Here is a 16,823-nt window from a genome sequence, read left to right on the forward strand (position 1 = left end):
ATCTAATGACTGGTTCCACCTGTTCACACCCCTACATAAGCTCACCTCAGTCTGTTCTTGGTCGCCGGCTCGTATTCAGTCAAAACAACACCATGCCTGTCCGTTACAGTCCTCACGTCTTGGTCTTCATCTAATCAGTATGTACCTGTCTGCTGCGCTGCTGGATTCTGCTTCCTCGTCTCGTAATCCTATTCTCTGGTCTTCACTCACGATCCTGCAGCAGCGCAGCTCCTCTGTTTCCTGCTCAGTTTCTCCGCTCCGTTTCAGTCAGCCAGCTCCTGCATCCTACAACTCCGTCCGGTAAACTGACTCTGGTTCATGTCATCGTCCATCATCCACTGTCTGCAATAAACTCTCTTAAACCAGCTCTGTGTGTGCGTGCTGTGCCCGGGTTCATCCAAAGATAAATCCTGACAGTACGAGCTGGCCCAAAAGGATGAACCAGAGCACGCACAGAGCATGATGCAGGAGCTGGCGAGATTTAGCCATCGCCTCAACCCGAGGTCTCCGTGGGTGCCACCCGCCTCTGGTTCTGCTCTGCCGGAGACGCAGTCCGCGATGCCCCGCCTCTGATTCGTCTGCCGGGGTCACCATCCGCGACGCCCGCTTCTGGCTCTGTGTCCCCGGGTCACCCTGCGTGATGCCCGCTTCCGACGCTGCCCACCGTTTAAAGACGGCTCCTTCAGTTGCCGCTGCCCAGCATGTTAAGACGTTGCTGCCCAGCGCACTCTAGTTCCTCCCTTTGTTCTCAAGTTCCTTCTCTGTTCTTTAGTTTCTGTCTCATTCTCTAGTTCCTTGCTTTGTTTTTAGTTTCTCTCGTTTTCTAGTCCTTACGCTCTAAGGGGTTCTAGCACTCTACGGATTCCAGCGCTCTACGGGGTTCCTGTGCTCTCCCAGCGCTCATTAGGTCCTGCCGCTCCTTAGTTTTGTCTGGTTCTAGCTCTCCTTAGTTTCTGTTTTGTTCTGGCTTCCCCTGGTTTCTCGGTTGTTCTAGTTTTCTTGAGTTATCCTAGTTCCTGTTTCCCTGGCGTTTTAGATGTTCCCTGTTTCCCTGGTGTTTCCGTACGCCTCCAGTGTTCTCTACGCTCTTTGGTTCCCCAGTGTGTTCTGCTTTTGTTTTTACTCTTTCTCCGCTCCGTTCCTGTCAGCCAGCTCCTGCATCCTACATCTCCGTCTGGTAAACTGACTCTGGTTCATGTCATTGTCCATCATTCACTGTCTGCAATAAACCCTCTTAAACCAGCTCTCTGTGTGTGTGCTGTGTCCGTGTTCATCCAAACACAAATCATGACAAAACAAACCTTTGTAATCATCAATAACTTTTATTAAATAATTATATCAATTTTCATGTACTTTTAAAAATTACAATTACAGTTGTTTCTTTCCACAGATAAGTTAGTTATTCAATTCCACTTTACAACCTACTGTAACTGCTTCCTATTTGTTTAATATGGAGAAAATGTCTTTCTGGTTTTTACAATGGAACAGATTTACAGAAAGGGTGAAAATAAAAACAAAACATTTCATCTTATAATGTATTTAAGGCAACATGTTAAGTACTTATGTAAAATCTGAATATAAATTATTTTTGTAAAAGAAAACAAAGCCACCCTTAAAAATGTTAAATTGACTAAAGTTGTTATTGTTGTTGCCCACGTCCTCACTAAGACTAAGTAGAGCACATAAACCCATTTCTAAAGTGCTTCCACTGGCTCCCTGTATCTCAGAGAATATAATTTAAAATCCTTCTGTTAGTCTATAAATCCCTGAATGGCTTAGCACCTAAATACATTACACACTTTTTACCAGTGTATCAACCCTCCAGACCACTAAGGTCTTCTGGCTCCAGCCTGCTCTGCAGAACCAGAACCAGAAATGGAGAAGCAGCATTTAGTTCTTATTCTCCACTTATCTCGAGCAAAACTCCCAGAAAACTGTAAAAGTGCGGAAAGCCTGAGTTCAGATCTTTTTAATCTTTTAAATCAAGATTAAAGACACGTTTGTTTAGGATTGCCTTTGACTGTTCTAGTTAAACTGTTTTACTGTTTTTAATGTTCTTTTTTGTTTCTACATTTTATTCCTACTTGCTTTTATTCTGTTTTATTTTCCTATATTTTAATCATGTAAAGCACTTTGTATTGTCTCTGTACTGAATTGTGCTATATAAATACATTTGCCTTGCCTTGCCTTGCTTTACACTTAAGCCACATTCATGGAAATAAAACTGAGTGAATAGTTTCAGCCTCCAGCAAAGCCATCGCTGATTTATAATAAGTCCAGCTCCAAGTTTAATAAACCAGCTGATCCTAGACTCAGCTTAATGGTACAGCAACAATATTTTATGCAGTATTAACCCTCTATGTTTCCGTTAGAAATTTGAAGTCAGACATGTTTTGTATTTGAGAAAGTGTGAATTTATTGACTCTCCAACCAGTTAGACATTCTCCTTTAATCTTCTCCTGTCAAGACAAATAGTAAAAATGTGAACACTTGCATGTTACAGTGAATACAATACCTCTCATTCATTTGCACAAAAGAGTAATAGTTACCATCAACTTGCTTGAATCCTGGAATGTAAGGAATAAACACCATCAAGGAAGAATGGAACTATCAGCTAATAAATCTGTAGCGTTCATTTCAAAGTCTGTCTTGTAGAAAATTGTTTCCTCACCATTACGTTTACTCCACCAGAAGACGGCAACAATTACAGCAGCTCCCAGAAGAAGAAATACTGCAACACCTCCAGCAAAAGGAATCTCTGGAGAAGACGCTGAGAAGGTCCAACAACATGCGCCAAACAGTTAGGAAATTAAGTAGTGCAGTTCTAAAATAGTTGAATTAATTTATGCTGTTTCAAAAAAATTTAGTTTAATGGAAAAAAGTTCCTCAAGAAATTCGAGGCTTGTAAATTATGGCGTTAAATATGTCCTACTGCCCTAAATTCCCATGCAATGGATATTTTGTTGAAAAAAAAGGACAAACTTCACAGTAACATCTACCTGTAAATTGACAACATTAGCAGAAAAGAGACAACATTCATGGTATAATTCTTATTTACTGCTGTGAGTTTTCTAATGTGTCTTCCGCTGCAATGCTCTAAAAGAGCCCGTTGATGGGGACAAGTAACTTATATCTGGATGTGATATTGGGGTCCCTTTTCTTCCTCACAACTGCAAGTGTACAAAGTGGTTTTAAAATGCCTTTTTCAAATGTGCATGGATATATCAAGAAATAATGTGCTCTTTAAGGGAACATATGTGGCTTAATCATTTCAGTTTGCTCTCCTAAATTAATGGAGCCATCACAGAGGTGCTCTTACCCCAGTTTGTACGGATCACAGATTTATCCAGTGTGACTATAACGTCATCTCCAGCACCAGAGAGATGAAACACACAGTCATATCTCCTCCTGCCTCCAGGCTGGACGGATGAAATGTTGAGTTCAGCATTCATCTGGAAGGTCCCATCATTGTTCATCAGGATCTCTCCTTTTTCCACACCCTCGTGAATCTCCTCTCCGTCTTTCCTCCAGAATATTTCAGCTCTGTCAGGGTAGAAACCTGTAGCGTGGCAGGTAACCACAGAGGAGGGAGTCTTCTGGAGCAGAGATACAGATGGGCTTTCTGCAGAGAGAAAATACTCTTAAAAATGATCTGGACCATTCCTGCTGATTCAGGTGTTGCAGCTAATAAATATAGTGTCAAATACCTCTTCTCTGTAGAAAACTCCTCTCATGCTGGACATAATTCTTTAACCAGGCAGTACATTCGTTGTTGTAGTAGTTTTTATTAAATTCTAATCTAGCTTTATCATCATCCCATATGAGTTTTATGATGACAGCTTGCGATTTAGGAGCAATCCACGTCAGTGTGTTTAGGTCCAGGGCTAAGAAGTCCTCACCATTAAACCCATATTGATTAAACCCTTTAATGTCCCCAGTCTCATCATCCCACTCACAGCCACTCATTCTCTGCAAAATGTAGGGACCTAAATTAAAAGAACAATTGAAGAAAAATAGAAACAGTTTTAATCCATAGTTACATTTTATGGCTGAATAAGACAAATGTACATTTGAGACCTAAACTTATGTGACTTAAAATAGCTTCAGTGTGTCACAGAAAAAAGGAAATTTTAAGTGAAACATTATTTAGAAAATCAGACTGAATTTTACAAGAAATTAACAGTAAAATTAGGATAAAAACATACTGGTTAAAACATTAAGTAGAATAAAATCAAAGTACAAGAAGTATTAAGAAGATACATGATGAAGCATGAAGAAGTCAAAGCAATAAGTGAAAGTCAAAAGAAACTATTTTCTTTTCAGTATGAAGCTTGGCCACAAAAAAATGCTTCAGGGATCATGTGTGAGAAAAAATACAAATTAAAGTTAAAATTATCAATGGAATAGATAATGAAATGTAGATATTAACTCTAGATTAAATACAATGAAAATATGAATAAATGATAATGATGACTCAGGAAAAATATTGGTTGTTTATATTTCATTATGATGTTGTGATGGAAACTGTGAGGTGTAAATTTTCTGCATCTTCCTTCATCCTAGCTGGGCTGAGAGATATATCCAAGAGTAACATTTATGTAAAGTCTGTGGACCTTTTCTACCATAAAATAACTTTTAATGTGACAAATCTAAATTTATGATGCTTCCTAGATACACCACCAGAGAGAAAATAAAAGAGGTGAAAATTATAAAACAGATTACCTTGCGTCAGGTTTAAGCGTTGGATAAAGTTATCAATGTATGCGCTTAATATATGCTGATCTTCAAGACACTGCTGAGAATACCACTCCAGGTGTTTAGGATCCTCTTCAATCAGTCTCCTTATCCAGTCTTGTCTGGGCTTGGCTGTCTTGATGTTGCTGTCACAGTAGCCCACCTGAACTTCATCCACTGTTGCAGCAGCGAAGTACTCTGGAAAGCCTGGGACTCCGGAGGTTGCAGTAACCAAATATTTTAGGGAATGTTTCACTGAAGGGAAAGAATAGCACAGAAAAGGTGACGCCGTAACCTCGTGTTCAATGAGAAATGCATTTTTACACTCTACTGATCCACAAACCAGTATGCCATTATTCTTCACCCAAAAAATTTCACATGTTGCAGTATAGGGTAGTTCATTGTTATTGTTTTGATGCGGGTTTTTCGCGCATGCGCGCCGGACTGGTAGGCAAAAGGCGAACACACTGGCGGACACAAACAGAGAAACCGACGAGTTCTCCACGTATTTTTCTTCTTTAGATAACATTTTGTAGTGGATTAATATCTCACAATGCATGTATTTTTGTCACAATAGTTAAAGGGTGTGCTTACATATCTCACAATGAATGTATTCTTATCATAACGGATAAAAAGTGTGCTTTAACACGTATTTGGGGGAAATGTGTGTGTGTCAGTCCAGAGGTCAAGTTGAGAGTTAGAGAATTGATGCACACAGGCCCTGGCGGAGGAGAAGTACATGATGCACCATGGAAACATCGGAACCAAAGATCAAGTTATACTGTAATGTAAACAAAATGTGTATGGTGATGGTCCGGAAAAGGAGATGATGTGCAGCCGTCCAGAATGGCCAAATGATGTTAACGTAATGAGGTGTTGTCATCTGGAAGGATGTAATGATGTGTAGCCATTTTGTAAATGATGTTAACATAATGGGGTGGGGCCATCTGGAAGGATGTAATAATGTGTAACCATGTTTTTTAAAAAAATATGCACCCTCGGGAAGTTTCCACTGGTATATAATAAGACAAGAAAGATATCCGTGGAAAAGTATCTGAAAATACGTAATAAATAGGAGGGGCTCAGGGAGGAGCCCCCAAGACCCAGGGAATGTATATAAGCAGACCACTTTCTTTGTTTTGTCAGATGTTGACCGGTGAACATCTCATGTGTGGTTGACTTGTATTACTGCAATAAACCATACTGGACCGAGACCCAGCTGCCTCTGTTAATTTTTGGACCACTGTTGGAGATTTTTCAACTGCCTTATCAAGAATTTAGAATTTTTGAAAGACTTAGCACAAATCATTACGTCGTTTGGAGGACATCCACGACAGTATCACAAGATCGTTTTGAGAGTAAGTTTATGGTTGATGGTATCAGATTGCCAGATCCACACAGCAAAAGCCTGAAGGGACGGAGCGAGTCTGTGAAATGCTGCCAAGGGTTCCGTACCGCGACACAGCTGCTTTATAAACACGGCAGGCCAGTACGGACAAGAGAGCAAGAAAGCCATGAAACCACTGGACGGCTACAATTATTTTATATCGGGAAAAAGGCTCCAGCAACCCCCGCGACGCCATGAGGGATTAAGAGGGTCAGAAAATGGATGGATGTTCAGACATGTTTGTGTAACAGCAGAAAGCGGCGTCGGACACAGACCGCTGTCTGAAGCAGACCGCTGTCTGAAGCAGCAGCTGCTGCTTCAGACAGCGGCTGCTGCTGCCGCTTCTCCGGCCCGTCTAGCGATCGCCACCTCCCCTCCGCCGCTATTTAAGTAGAACAATAAACGAACTAAAAGTACGCTGTAAATCACCCGTTTTGTCATGTAGTAGACGAGAACAGTACTGTTTTTTGCCTACCCGCGGGACCCGGATGTAGCGCTGACGTCACGCGTGAACTACCCTATTCTGTCTGTCTATTGTGATGTTATAGAATATGAAATAGTGATCTATTACTACATACATCAAACAAAATATCATTGGCTGAGAGGAATAAATGGCATATTTTCATGCACAATACCTAATTGTAGGCTCCTGTCTTTCATAAAATTCATGAAGTAGTAAAACACTTTATATCTCCCAAAAAGGTTTTTCATCTTTTATTCAAGAACGCGGTGACTTCAGTGTTACAAAAACATGTATTTAGTTGTAACATAATGCTAGAAAGATAATTTTGGGGAAGAAAGCTTGGTACATCATAATTATGTGACAATCTCAGCACTGGTGCTGGTCTGATCTTCAAATCAACACATCTGCTCAACTTCACCCTCACTGCAATCACTGTCGACTTAAAATAAAACTATCAGAATGTCGCGCTGGGATGGAAAACAAGTAACAACATGTAACACCGTCTTACCTGAAGATGTGACGTGAAAGAGAAGCAGAAGGCAAAAATATTTCATGATCATTCTTTGTTCGAGGAGAAACGGTTTAAGAACTTGAGGTAAAGTCAGCCGCACACATAACAGGAACTAAAACAACTTTGGATAGAGGCGTGTCCACCTTCACAGACAGTGTGACACTAATCAATGTAGTCTCTCCAAAGGCGGAAAGCAGCAAACAGGTGCCAACACCTGTTGCCACCCGTTTGGTGAAAGTGAGGGCACCTACGTTTCGCCCTGAAAATGCCTGTCGCTCCCTGCATGTTGCTGCAAAATTCCTATAAGCTTTTTGTGTGAATAAACCATTGAGTGTTCCTTGCCCGACCAGGTTTGTTCTGTGGATTTCTGCCTATTTACCTTGATCCAGTCGGACTCTTTCATTGGCCTCTGAACTTCCTGCATTTATTCAATCAAGCCTTATTGCCTATCCCACTAGTACCTCCGCCTGTTTATGCCTCCTGCAGACCTAAGTGTTGGACTGCCTTCTGACAAAACCTGCCATCTGGTAATCCTGCCTGCTTCTAATTCACCGTGTATGACCCTGGACTGTTTTTCGGACTGCCTGCTCAAGCTGCTACATGCCAAGCCTGTTATCTCTGCTTCCTCATACCAGGCAAGTGGAGCCCTTGGACCCACAGATCAGATTCAGTGTCACCTGTCGGATTCAGGAAGGTTAGTGGTTTTATTTAAGGGTTCACTACATTCCACTGAGGTGATTACAGCCACTAACCTTACCCTCTGTTACAGTGGTTTCTGAGTGTGCTCCAGCTTGTTTTAAGCCCTTTAACACCTTTTGGTTAAATAAAGCTTTTAAACCTGCTCGTGTGTCTCAGTTGAATTATTGGCTCTTCTACCTGTTCCATTAAAACAATATTTGAAGACTACACCAGGGGTCTTCAATTCTCGTCCTCAAGGTCTGCAACTTCCAGATGTGTCTCTAGTCCAAACACAGCTGAATCAAATGGCTCAATTAGATCCTCAGCATGCAGTTAAGTCTTGCCAAATAACCTGATTATTTAACTCAGATGTGTTGGAGATTTACTTAGGATGGTTTTATTTCTTCATCAAATCAACAGGTCATTAGTCAGTCACACTAAGCATGTCTCAGTTTCTTTGTAAATGCATCAATATCTATTGTAAAAAAGTTATCTTACAGAATTTGTTTAGATAAACCCACATCACTCAGGTGATGTGGGTTTATCTAAACAAACTACAAAGTCGTTGTCTTTTACATGCAAACAATTTTGTCTAACGTATCATGCAACTTTTTTTTTTTTTTTTTTGCACTGGAATGTTTGGGGTTGTCAGACTAGTTGAACCGCTATACAAGTACAAGCCATTTACCACTTAGCTGTAGAATTGCACTTAAAGACAAATACTCATAGTAGAAATATACATTCAGAATACTGTATTTTAACACACTGCAAATACAAGTAAAGTAATACAGTCAATTATTTTAGACAGCTTTAAATACGCAAGCTATTTCCAAGTACAATGTGTCCACACAATAATCTTTCAATAGTTTTGGTTTGTATAATTATCTGGGGAGATTGTCAATCTGAAATAAAAATAGAAGTGAAGATAAGCAGGGTTTTGTTTCTAAGGCAGTGCAGTGAACCAGAAATGGAGCCAAGTTAAACCGGTTTTTATGGGTAAGTAACATTGTGAAATGCAAAAACAACAAAAGTCCCATGGCCTGTATAACTTGTTCAGCAAAATGTTCTATGCTACGTCAGATAAAAGTGGGAATGAACTAACAGGAAACAGCCTTAAATTGAACCACAAAGTTGGAGAACCTCATGGCAAACATGGTAAAACATTTGGACAATAATAGGCTAAAAATAGTTTCTCATGCTTGTGTTCAACAGACTGATCAGCACCAGGTGAAAGGAACAGTTTTAAGATGTATATTTTGTAAATAACATGATTCTCTTCTGTCTCCTGCGAAGAAGCTGGGTAGAAAAAAGGAATGTAGGTAAGTTGATCAAGGTTTTTTAAATTGAATAAATAAAATGTAAATGAGTGAACTGGTGTAAAATATAGGTAGGGGGTTGGTTAATATTTTTAGAGGTCAGGGAGTTTCCATTCCTGTTTTGGCTGAGGTTAGCAGAAAGCGATATGGTGGCATCATACGACTTCTGTTTGATTTCCAGTTCTCTGTCAGGTAGAGAGAGTGAGCAGGCAGGTAAGTATAGAAATAAAATTACTAGGGAGCTTTATCTTTGTAGAAGAGGTGTATTGGCATTGTAACCTTCTGTTAGTTTGTAAATCCCTGAATGGCTTAGCACCTAAATACATCACAGACTTGTCTGTGATGTCACAGACAGGTCTCCCACCCTGTGGAAGACCTCCTGTGTGGTACCGGTTCCCAAAACACCGCACGCCAGGGAACCGGCCGACTTCAGACCAGTCTCCCTGACCTCCCACCTGATGAAGACCATGGAGCGCCTCATCCTTGCTCACCTGCGCACTGTGGTGAGCCCCACCCTGGACCCGCTGCAGTTTGCCTACCAGCCCAACATCGGAGTAGAGGACGCCATCATCTACCTGCTGCAGCGGGCGCTCACCCACCTGGAGACCACCGGGAGCGCTGTGAGAGTCATGTTCTTTGACTTCTCCAGCGCTTTCAACACCATCAGACCGGTGCTGCTGAGGGGGAAGCTGGAGGACGCTGGGGTGGACAAACATCTGGCTGACTGGACCATGGACTACCTCACAGACCGCCCTCAGTACGTGCTGCTGCACGGCTGTCAGTCAGAAGTGGCACTCTGCAGCACCGGGCCCCCCATGGCACCGTTCTGTCTCCATTTCTTTTCACCCTCTACACCTCGGACTTCACCTACAACACGGACAGCTGCCACCTTCAGAAGTTCTCTGACGACTCGGCCATTGTGGGCTGTGTGTCTGAGGGGAACCAGCTGGAGTACCGGTCGGTCATCATGGACTTTGTGGACTGGTGTGAGAAGAACCATCTGTGTTTAAACACCAGTAAGACCAAGGAGATGGTGATCGACTTCAGGAGAAGACCCCCACCTCACTCACCTGTGAACATCCAGGGGCAGGACATAGAAACTGTGGAGAGTTTCAAATACCTGGGTGTTCACGTCAACAATAAACTGGACTGGACACACAACACCGACGCTCTGTATAAGAAGGGCCAGAGCCGCCTCCACCTCCTGAGGAGGCTGAGGTCCTTTGGAGTGAGCAGGCCTCTGCTTAAGACCTTCTATGAATCTGTGGTGGCCTCAGCACTCCTCTATGCTGTCGTCTGCTGGGCTCCTGGCAGTGCAGAGCGGGACAGAAAGAGACTGAACAAGCTGGTGAGGAAGGCCACTTCTGTCCTGGGCTGCACTCTGGACTCTGTGGAGGAAGTAGCTGAGAGGAGGGTGTTGTCCAAGTTCACATCCATCATGGACAACACCTTCCACCCCCTGCACCAGACTGTAGAGGAGCTGAGCAGCTCCTTCAGTGCAAGACTTAGACATCCTGTCTGTAAAAAGGAGCGCTACCGCAGGTCATTCATCCCTGCTGCTATCAGATTTTACAATGCTGCACTGTAACTGCAACTGTGACCATAACTGTAATAATTAATGTGCAATAACCAAGGTGCAATAATCTATTTAATACACTGTCCTACAACCCGTGCAATAATCCTGATAATCCTGATAATAATCCTGACCTCTGCTGCTATCACCACCTGAACATAAGTCAGCACACATGTATGTATGTATGTATGTATGTATGTATGTATGTATGTATGTATGTATGTATGTATGTATGTATGTATGTATGTACAAATGTATACAATGTATATGCATGTACATACGCGTAGGTGCGTATGTAAGTAGGCGCATAGATATAGGTATATATTTAAGTATATAGATATGTTTATATATATATATATATATATATATATATATATATATATAGACCACTAAGAATGTAAATGAGACATCATATGCCCATTCCTATTTCCTTTTTTTGTATTTTTTTTGGTATTCTTTCTGATCCATTGTATATATGAAGATTCACTGTATATAACTGAATGCACCTTCCCTACTCTGCACCTTCTTGTATGTGACGAGTGAATTTCTCCATTGTGAGATCAATAAAGACTATCTTATCTTATCTTATCTTATCTTATCTTATCTTATCTTATCTTATCTTATCAGTGTATCAACCATCCAGACCACTCAGGTTGTCTGGCTTCAGCCTGCTCTGCAGAACCAGAACTAAACACGGAGAAGCAGCATTTAGTTCCCATGCTCCACTGATCTGGAACAAACTTCCAGAAAACTGTAAGTGTATGTACAACTGTGTATGTACTTTTTGCATGGTCAGCTAAACACAAGCATTCTTGTTTCATTTCTTTGTTTTTCTCAAGGTCAAGAATCCACAAAACAGAATGTGAAAATATGAGGTTTAACATTTTTTTGAGTGTCCTTTAGGGATGTTTGTCTAGTTTTTCAATATTTTTAATTTGGGTCTGCCTTTTATGCTGTGTCTGTGGGAGATTATTTAACTATTAAACCTTAAAAAGAAAGAAGACTCAGGGAGAAATCATTTCGCTGCCTTGCCAACAAGAACTCATTTATTCCATTCAACTTCTCACGTACAAATGGGTGTAAAGCAAGAGTTCTAAACAATACAGTGAACAGGCCTCTTTTATAAGTCACAGATGTGTGTGCGTTACAATAAGAATCTGTGTGTCTCCATTGGTGTGTATTGCAAGCTAGTGACCTCCAGCTTCTTGGCAGGGCGAACTTTACTTCTAGTAAATGTTTAGCTGAAAGTACAAAAACAGACCGATTAATTCCACTACTTGACATATCTTGGAACACTACAGTTAAACGATGTTATCGCTCTATTTCCAGATGTTTCCTGTCTTTACTCCCATTGCTGAGAGCCAGGTCAGAATGACCTTAATTATGTTTATCAAACCACTGCATGTCTCACCAAAATATCAGTATGGCTACACCACAACAATAAAGACTCTTGATTCTTGAAAAGTTAGTTTAAAGCCCTGCCCCTCTCTCTCATACAGGACCTTCACTCATATTTTGCCATCAAATTAAAACTCAAACCATAATCAACAAATTGTTGCCACCAGAATGAAATTGCATTCCAATTGGTTTATGATCCATAATCCGATCAGTGTCCATCTAAACACTTCTGACTAACTCATAAACTTATTGCGCCTGAATGTGGAGGATGGGGCCGCAGTGCTGCAGCACAGAGCATTTAGGGATGATCATCATTTTCTCAACCATCTCAGAACTTGGTGCGGGTCCATTCTATGCGCTCCTGTATCAAGGTGGAGCACTCATGCCATGTCAAATCTCGCATGTTACTTTTCTTTGGTTTTGTATAGTGCTACATGCTCCCTGTATTTTGAGGACTTGGTTTGAGCCCCTTTCTCTGTGTCGTCATTAGTAGAATCTACTACAAAAAAGGAGCATTTGAATATACCACCTCTGATTCGTTCACGTCACACTGAAGCCAGTCAGCATTGATGACCGCCTGCAAGTGAGGCAAACGGTAAATTTTAGGGTCCACAAAAATCATTACAAAAACTGTATATATATATATATATATATATATATATATATATATATATATATATATATATATATATATATATATATATTAAAGCAATATAAAGTAAAAACTGTTCAACTGTACTTTTTAAAAACAGTCAAAAATACAAGGACAAGCCATGAATTACCAAAGGATTACAATAGGCACGTGAGAAAAATAGTGATCTAAACAATTTACAAAGCACAGAACTTTTGAAGAAGAGCAAAAATTTAAAATCTATAAAGATAAATTAATTACTACTAGGAAGATATGTAAGGAAGAATATTATGTTAAACATTAGTAAATAACAAAGAAAAACTAATGATGTTTCGTAAAACAGTTTAACTAGGACAGTCGAAGGCAATCCTAAACAAATGTGTTTTTAATCTTGATTTAAAGGAACTCAGGCTTTCAGCACTTTTACAGTTTTCTTGAAGTTTGTTCCAGATAAGTGGTGCATAGGAACTAAATATTGATTCTCAATGTCTGGTTCTGGTTCTGCAGAGTAGGCTGGAGCCAGACGCCCTTAATGATCTGGAGGGTTGATACACTGATAACAAGTCTGTGATGTATTTAGGTGCTAAGCCGTTCAGGGATTTATAGACTACCAGGAGGATTTTAAAGTCTATTCTCTGGAATCCAGGAATCCAGTGTAAGGGTTTTAGAACTGGGGTGATGTTCTCTACCTTCTTAGTCTTAGTGAGGACGCAGGCAGTGGCTTAGAAGCTACATTGGAAATAGAAAACAATTTCTAGAAATAGGTAATTACAAATCAGAACTAGAAAATTTTAGAAGAAATTTAGCAAGGCAACTGCCTCGTGGTGCGTACCGTCGTGCCCGTAAGAGTTTGCAAATATCATATTCCTACGTTCATCACAGCCCCCGCAGTGAGCGTGGAATGCTGGATTATGTGATTTTGGTGTCTGTGGAGCATGTCTGCAGCACGTAGCAGGGCCAAAAAGGGGTTAAAAATGGATGTTTGACACCTCCTAACATGGAGATGCTTTATCCGACATAGCCCAAATTTGTTGTGCTTTCTCTCTAAAGGAAGTACAAAGTCTGTCAAGCAGAAGTTGGTAGTACCTTCCTAGAGCTACTTCCGGTTAGCAACATGCTAACCGTTAGCCGCTAACATGGTTGTGTTCAGTATCACCGGGTGATAGTACTCTGTTAGTTTGGTCCAAATTATGTACTGGTAAGTACCTCAAAAAAGGTGCAAATACTTAATGTCACCAAAGCCCACCGATGGCCATTGGTCAGATTGGCCTTCTTTGTGTGTCTCTGCGTGTCTGGGCATCCTGCCAGGTCCTGTTGGAGTCAGAGATTTACCCCTGCGATTTACTCCGCAATCAGCACTTTGTTTTTCCGGAAAGATAAAGGTTATTGTGTTTATTTCGTAATGGATAGGGGAACAAGACAAGCTATGGGTTTTTGCTGGAAATATTTTAATTTAGGCACAAAAAATCATGATAAAGAAGGTAATTGAGGAAAATGCAATGATCATGGATGGAGAAGTGTAGAGATGCATAATCATCACCAAAATCCATTTTTTTTGCTGTACTATCTACTATTACTCACAGAAAATAGACTGAAACAATACCTGCCATCAAAACTAAAGAAAAAGGGCTACAAGATGCTTGTCTTGGTTAGTTCTGATGGTGTCCCACACAATTTTGAGATCTACACAGGTGGAGTTGTGCAACCCCCTGAACTGGCAGATGTAGGAGCAAGTGGCAACGTTGTCCTCCACCTGGCCCAGCCAATTCCCAAGCAGCAAAACTACAAGGTGTTCTTTGACGACTTCATGCGTGTCCTTCTCATACTCACACTTGCTCAGCAGGGAATTCACTGTACTGATACTGTTTGTAGCAACAGATTACCAGGTGTGAACTTGATGTGTGACGCTTAGTTCAAGAGAGCTGGACGTGGATCTTTTGAAGTGAAGACGGCCATGGTTGGAGAAACATCCTTGCATGCGTTCAGTCAGTCTTCTCAATAATTTCAATGGAGCACACCCAGTCACCGAGGTTGATAGGTGGGATGGCAAGCAAAAGAAAATAATCAAAGTCCCCTGTTCTGCTGTGGTGAGAGAGTACAATAAGAATATGGGTGGGATGGACCTGCTGGAGTCTCTCATTGCACTGTACCGCAATAAAATAAGTGGTAAGTGGTTGAAGAAGTGGTATCACCGGCTGATGTTCCATTTATTGACATGATGATCGTGACTGCCTGGCTGCTCTACAAGAGAGACTGCAACACCAATGGGATGACAGAAAAGGAACAGATGAAGCTTTATACATTCAAGTCGTATATCGCAGAAAGCTTGTGCAGAAGTGGCAAGAATCTGGAGCGTAAGAAAGGTCATAGCAGTTCCACAATTGCTAGGGAGTATGAAGAAAAGAAGAGAAGAGGACCCATTACACCCATTGCGTTCCCTGATGTGCATCTGGTACGCCACATCCCACTGGATGGTCATGGATGAAGAGAAAGAGAGATGCAAGGGACCATGATGCACCTTTAGGTACACCTAAAGCCAAAAGTATGATGTCCATCTGTGTTTCACATCCACCAGCAACTGCTTCTTGAGGTTCCATACAGAATAATAAAGACTGTGCTTTGTAAGAAAAGAGAAAGCGATTCAAACTTCCCCACAAGAACACATATATTCATAAACACACACTGCAGCTAATCTCTAATCCAGTAATTCATAAACCAGTTGTTGGTGATCCTTGTTGAAATAAAACTTCTTTTAATGCATAATTTGGGGGCATGGAGACGCGGATCTCAGAGAGCCAAGACCCCAAAGCTAACGTACCATACTCCAGCTCCAACCCAGATGGCCTAGTGGTAGAGAACTGCACTTGCACTCTGAGAAGGAGAAGACCGACACTGTGGGTCCCTGAGCAAGACCATTAGTTCCAGATTGCTCCCCAACTGCGTGCCACTTTAATAGCTGCCCACTATTTCCTAAGGGATGGGCTTAATGCAGAAAGTAAATTCCGTTGAAATGTACAATTACAATGACTGATAAACATTTCTTTCTTTCTAACCCCCCACACAGATCTCAGCCCCAAGGACCCACAAGCCCATCCACTCAGAGATCGGGCGAGCCAACCAGAGCCTACGCCATGAACCTGGAGACACAGTGTCTACCACACCTCACCCTCACCTCACCAAAGCCCCACACGGTATCTCTGGGGACATTTGTTCAAAGCTGACTGATAAATCCGCCTCCCATTTCATAATGGGAAGATGTATTGAATCATCTAGTTTAGACAATGTCTAAATTCTGCATGGAGTTTGCATGTTCTCCCTGTGCATGCATGGGTTCTCTCCGGGCTTCCGCCCACAGTCCAAAATCATCTCCTTAGGTGTGTGTGTGTGTGTGAATGTTTGTTTGTCCTGTATGTCTCTGTGTTGCCCTGCGATAGACTGGTGACCTGTCCAGGGGGTACCACACCTCTCACCCACTGACAGCTGGACATAGGCACCAGCACCCCACGCGAATCCAATAGGGATGAGCGTGTAAGAAAATGGATGGATGGATTCAAATAAAATATCCAAATTCAGGAAGTTGTGAGGAGCACAACAAAACAAACAAAAAAGGCAAACAATGTGGAGGAAGTCTCAAGCTTTCAGTCTAAAAATATTTTAAAAAGTACATTCAAAATTTCAATCTGAAAAACTCACACAGAAAGAAAAGGCAATTAGAAGAATTTTATTGATACAATATTTTAAGAGTTTGGCGCTCAGACCTCGGCAGGAAAAATTCACGCTGAATTATACTTCAATATGCATAAGCAGGCGTATGAGAATAGGGATATTTCCCCCCAGGTCTGAAACTGGTGGTGGAGTGGAGATACATAAAGTTTGTTCAGTCCATATGCTGAATTGTTTGAGCTAGATGTCCAACTTGATAAACACAGGTTTGCATGAACTGTCCATGATGAGCAAGCATGAAGCGACTGTGGAGAGGAAAAACTCCCCTTTGGGAAGAAACCTCTGGCAGAACCAGGCTCAGCATGGCGGTCTTCTGCCAGACCGTTTTAAGGAGTGACTGGGAATTTCATAAGAGTCCAGGAGGAATTACACTCTGATGGGGACGAGGTCGAAGGAGGACCGTAGGAAA

At 41.4% G+C, this 16,823-nt stretch overlaps 1 protein-coding gene across 1 annotated transcript; it reads right to left on the bottom strand.

The window, feature by feature from the left end:
* Window positions 1-2,178: 2,178 nt before the first annotated feature.
* On the bottom strand, window positions 2,179-7,205 carry LOC105922905 (major histocompatibility complex class I-related gene protein-like). The gene is made up of 7 exons (XM_036134362.1): window positions 7,093-7,205; window positions 4,723-4,989; window positions 3,708-3,986; window positions 3,320-3,622; window positions 2,672-2,770; window positions 2,550-2,567; window positions 2,179-2,459 (listed from the first exon to the last, which is right to left on the bottom strand). Exons 1-7 carry the CDS (start codon window positions 7,142-7,144, stop codon window positions 2,449-2,451), a joined length of 1,029 nt encoding a protein of 342 aa, XP_035990255.1. The 5' UTR covers window positions 7,145-7,205; the 3' UTR covers window positions 2,179-2,448.
* Between the last annotated feature and the right edge of the window lie 9,618 nt (window positions 7,206-16,823).

This window comes from Fundulus heteroclitus, unplaced genomic scaffold (assembly GCF_011125445.2).
Source record: "Fundulus heteroclitus isolate FHET01 unplaced genomic scaffold, MU-UCD_Fhet_4.1 scaffold_80, whole genome shotgun sequence".
Lineage (NCBI taxonomy): Eukaryota > Metazoa > Chordata > Actinopteri > Cyprinodontiformes > Fundulidae > Fundulus > Fundulus heteroclitus.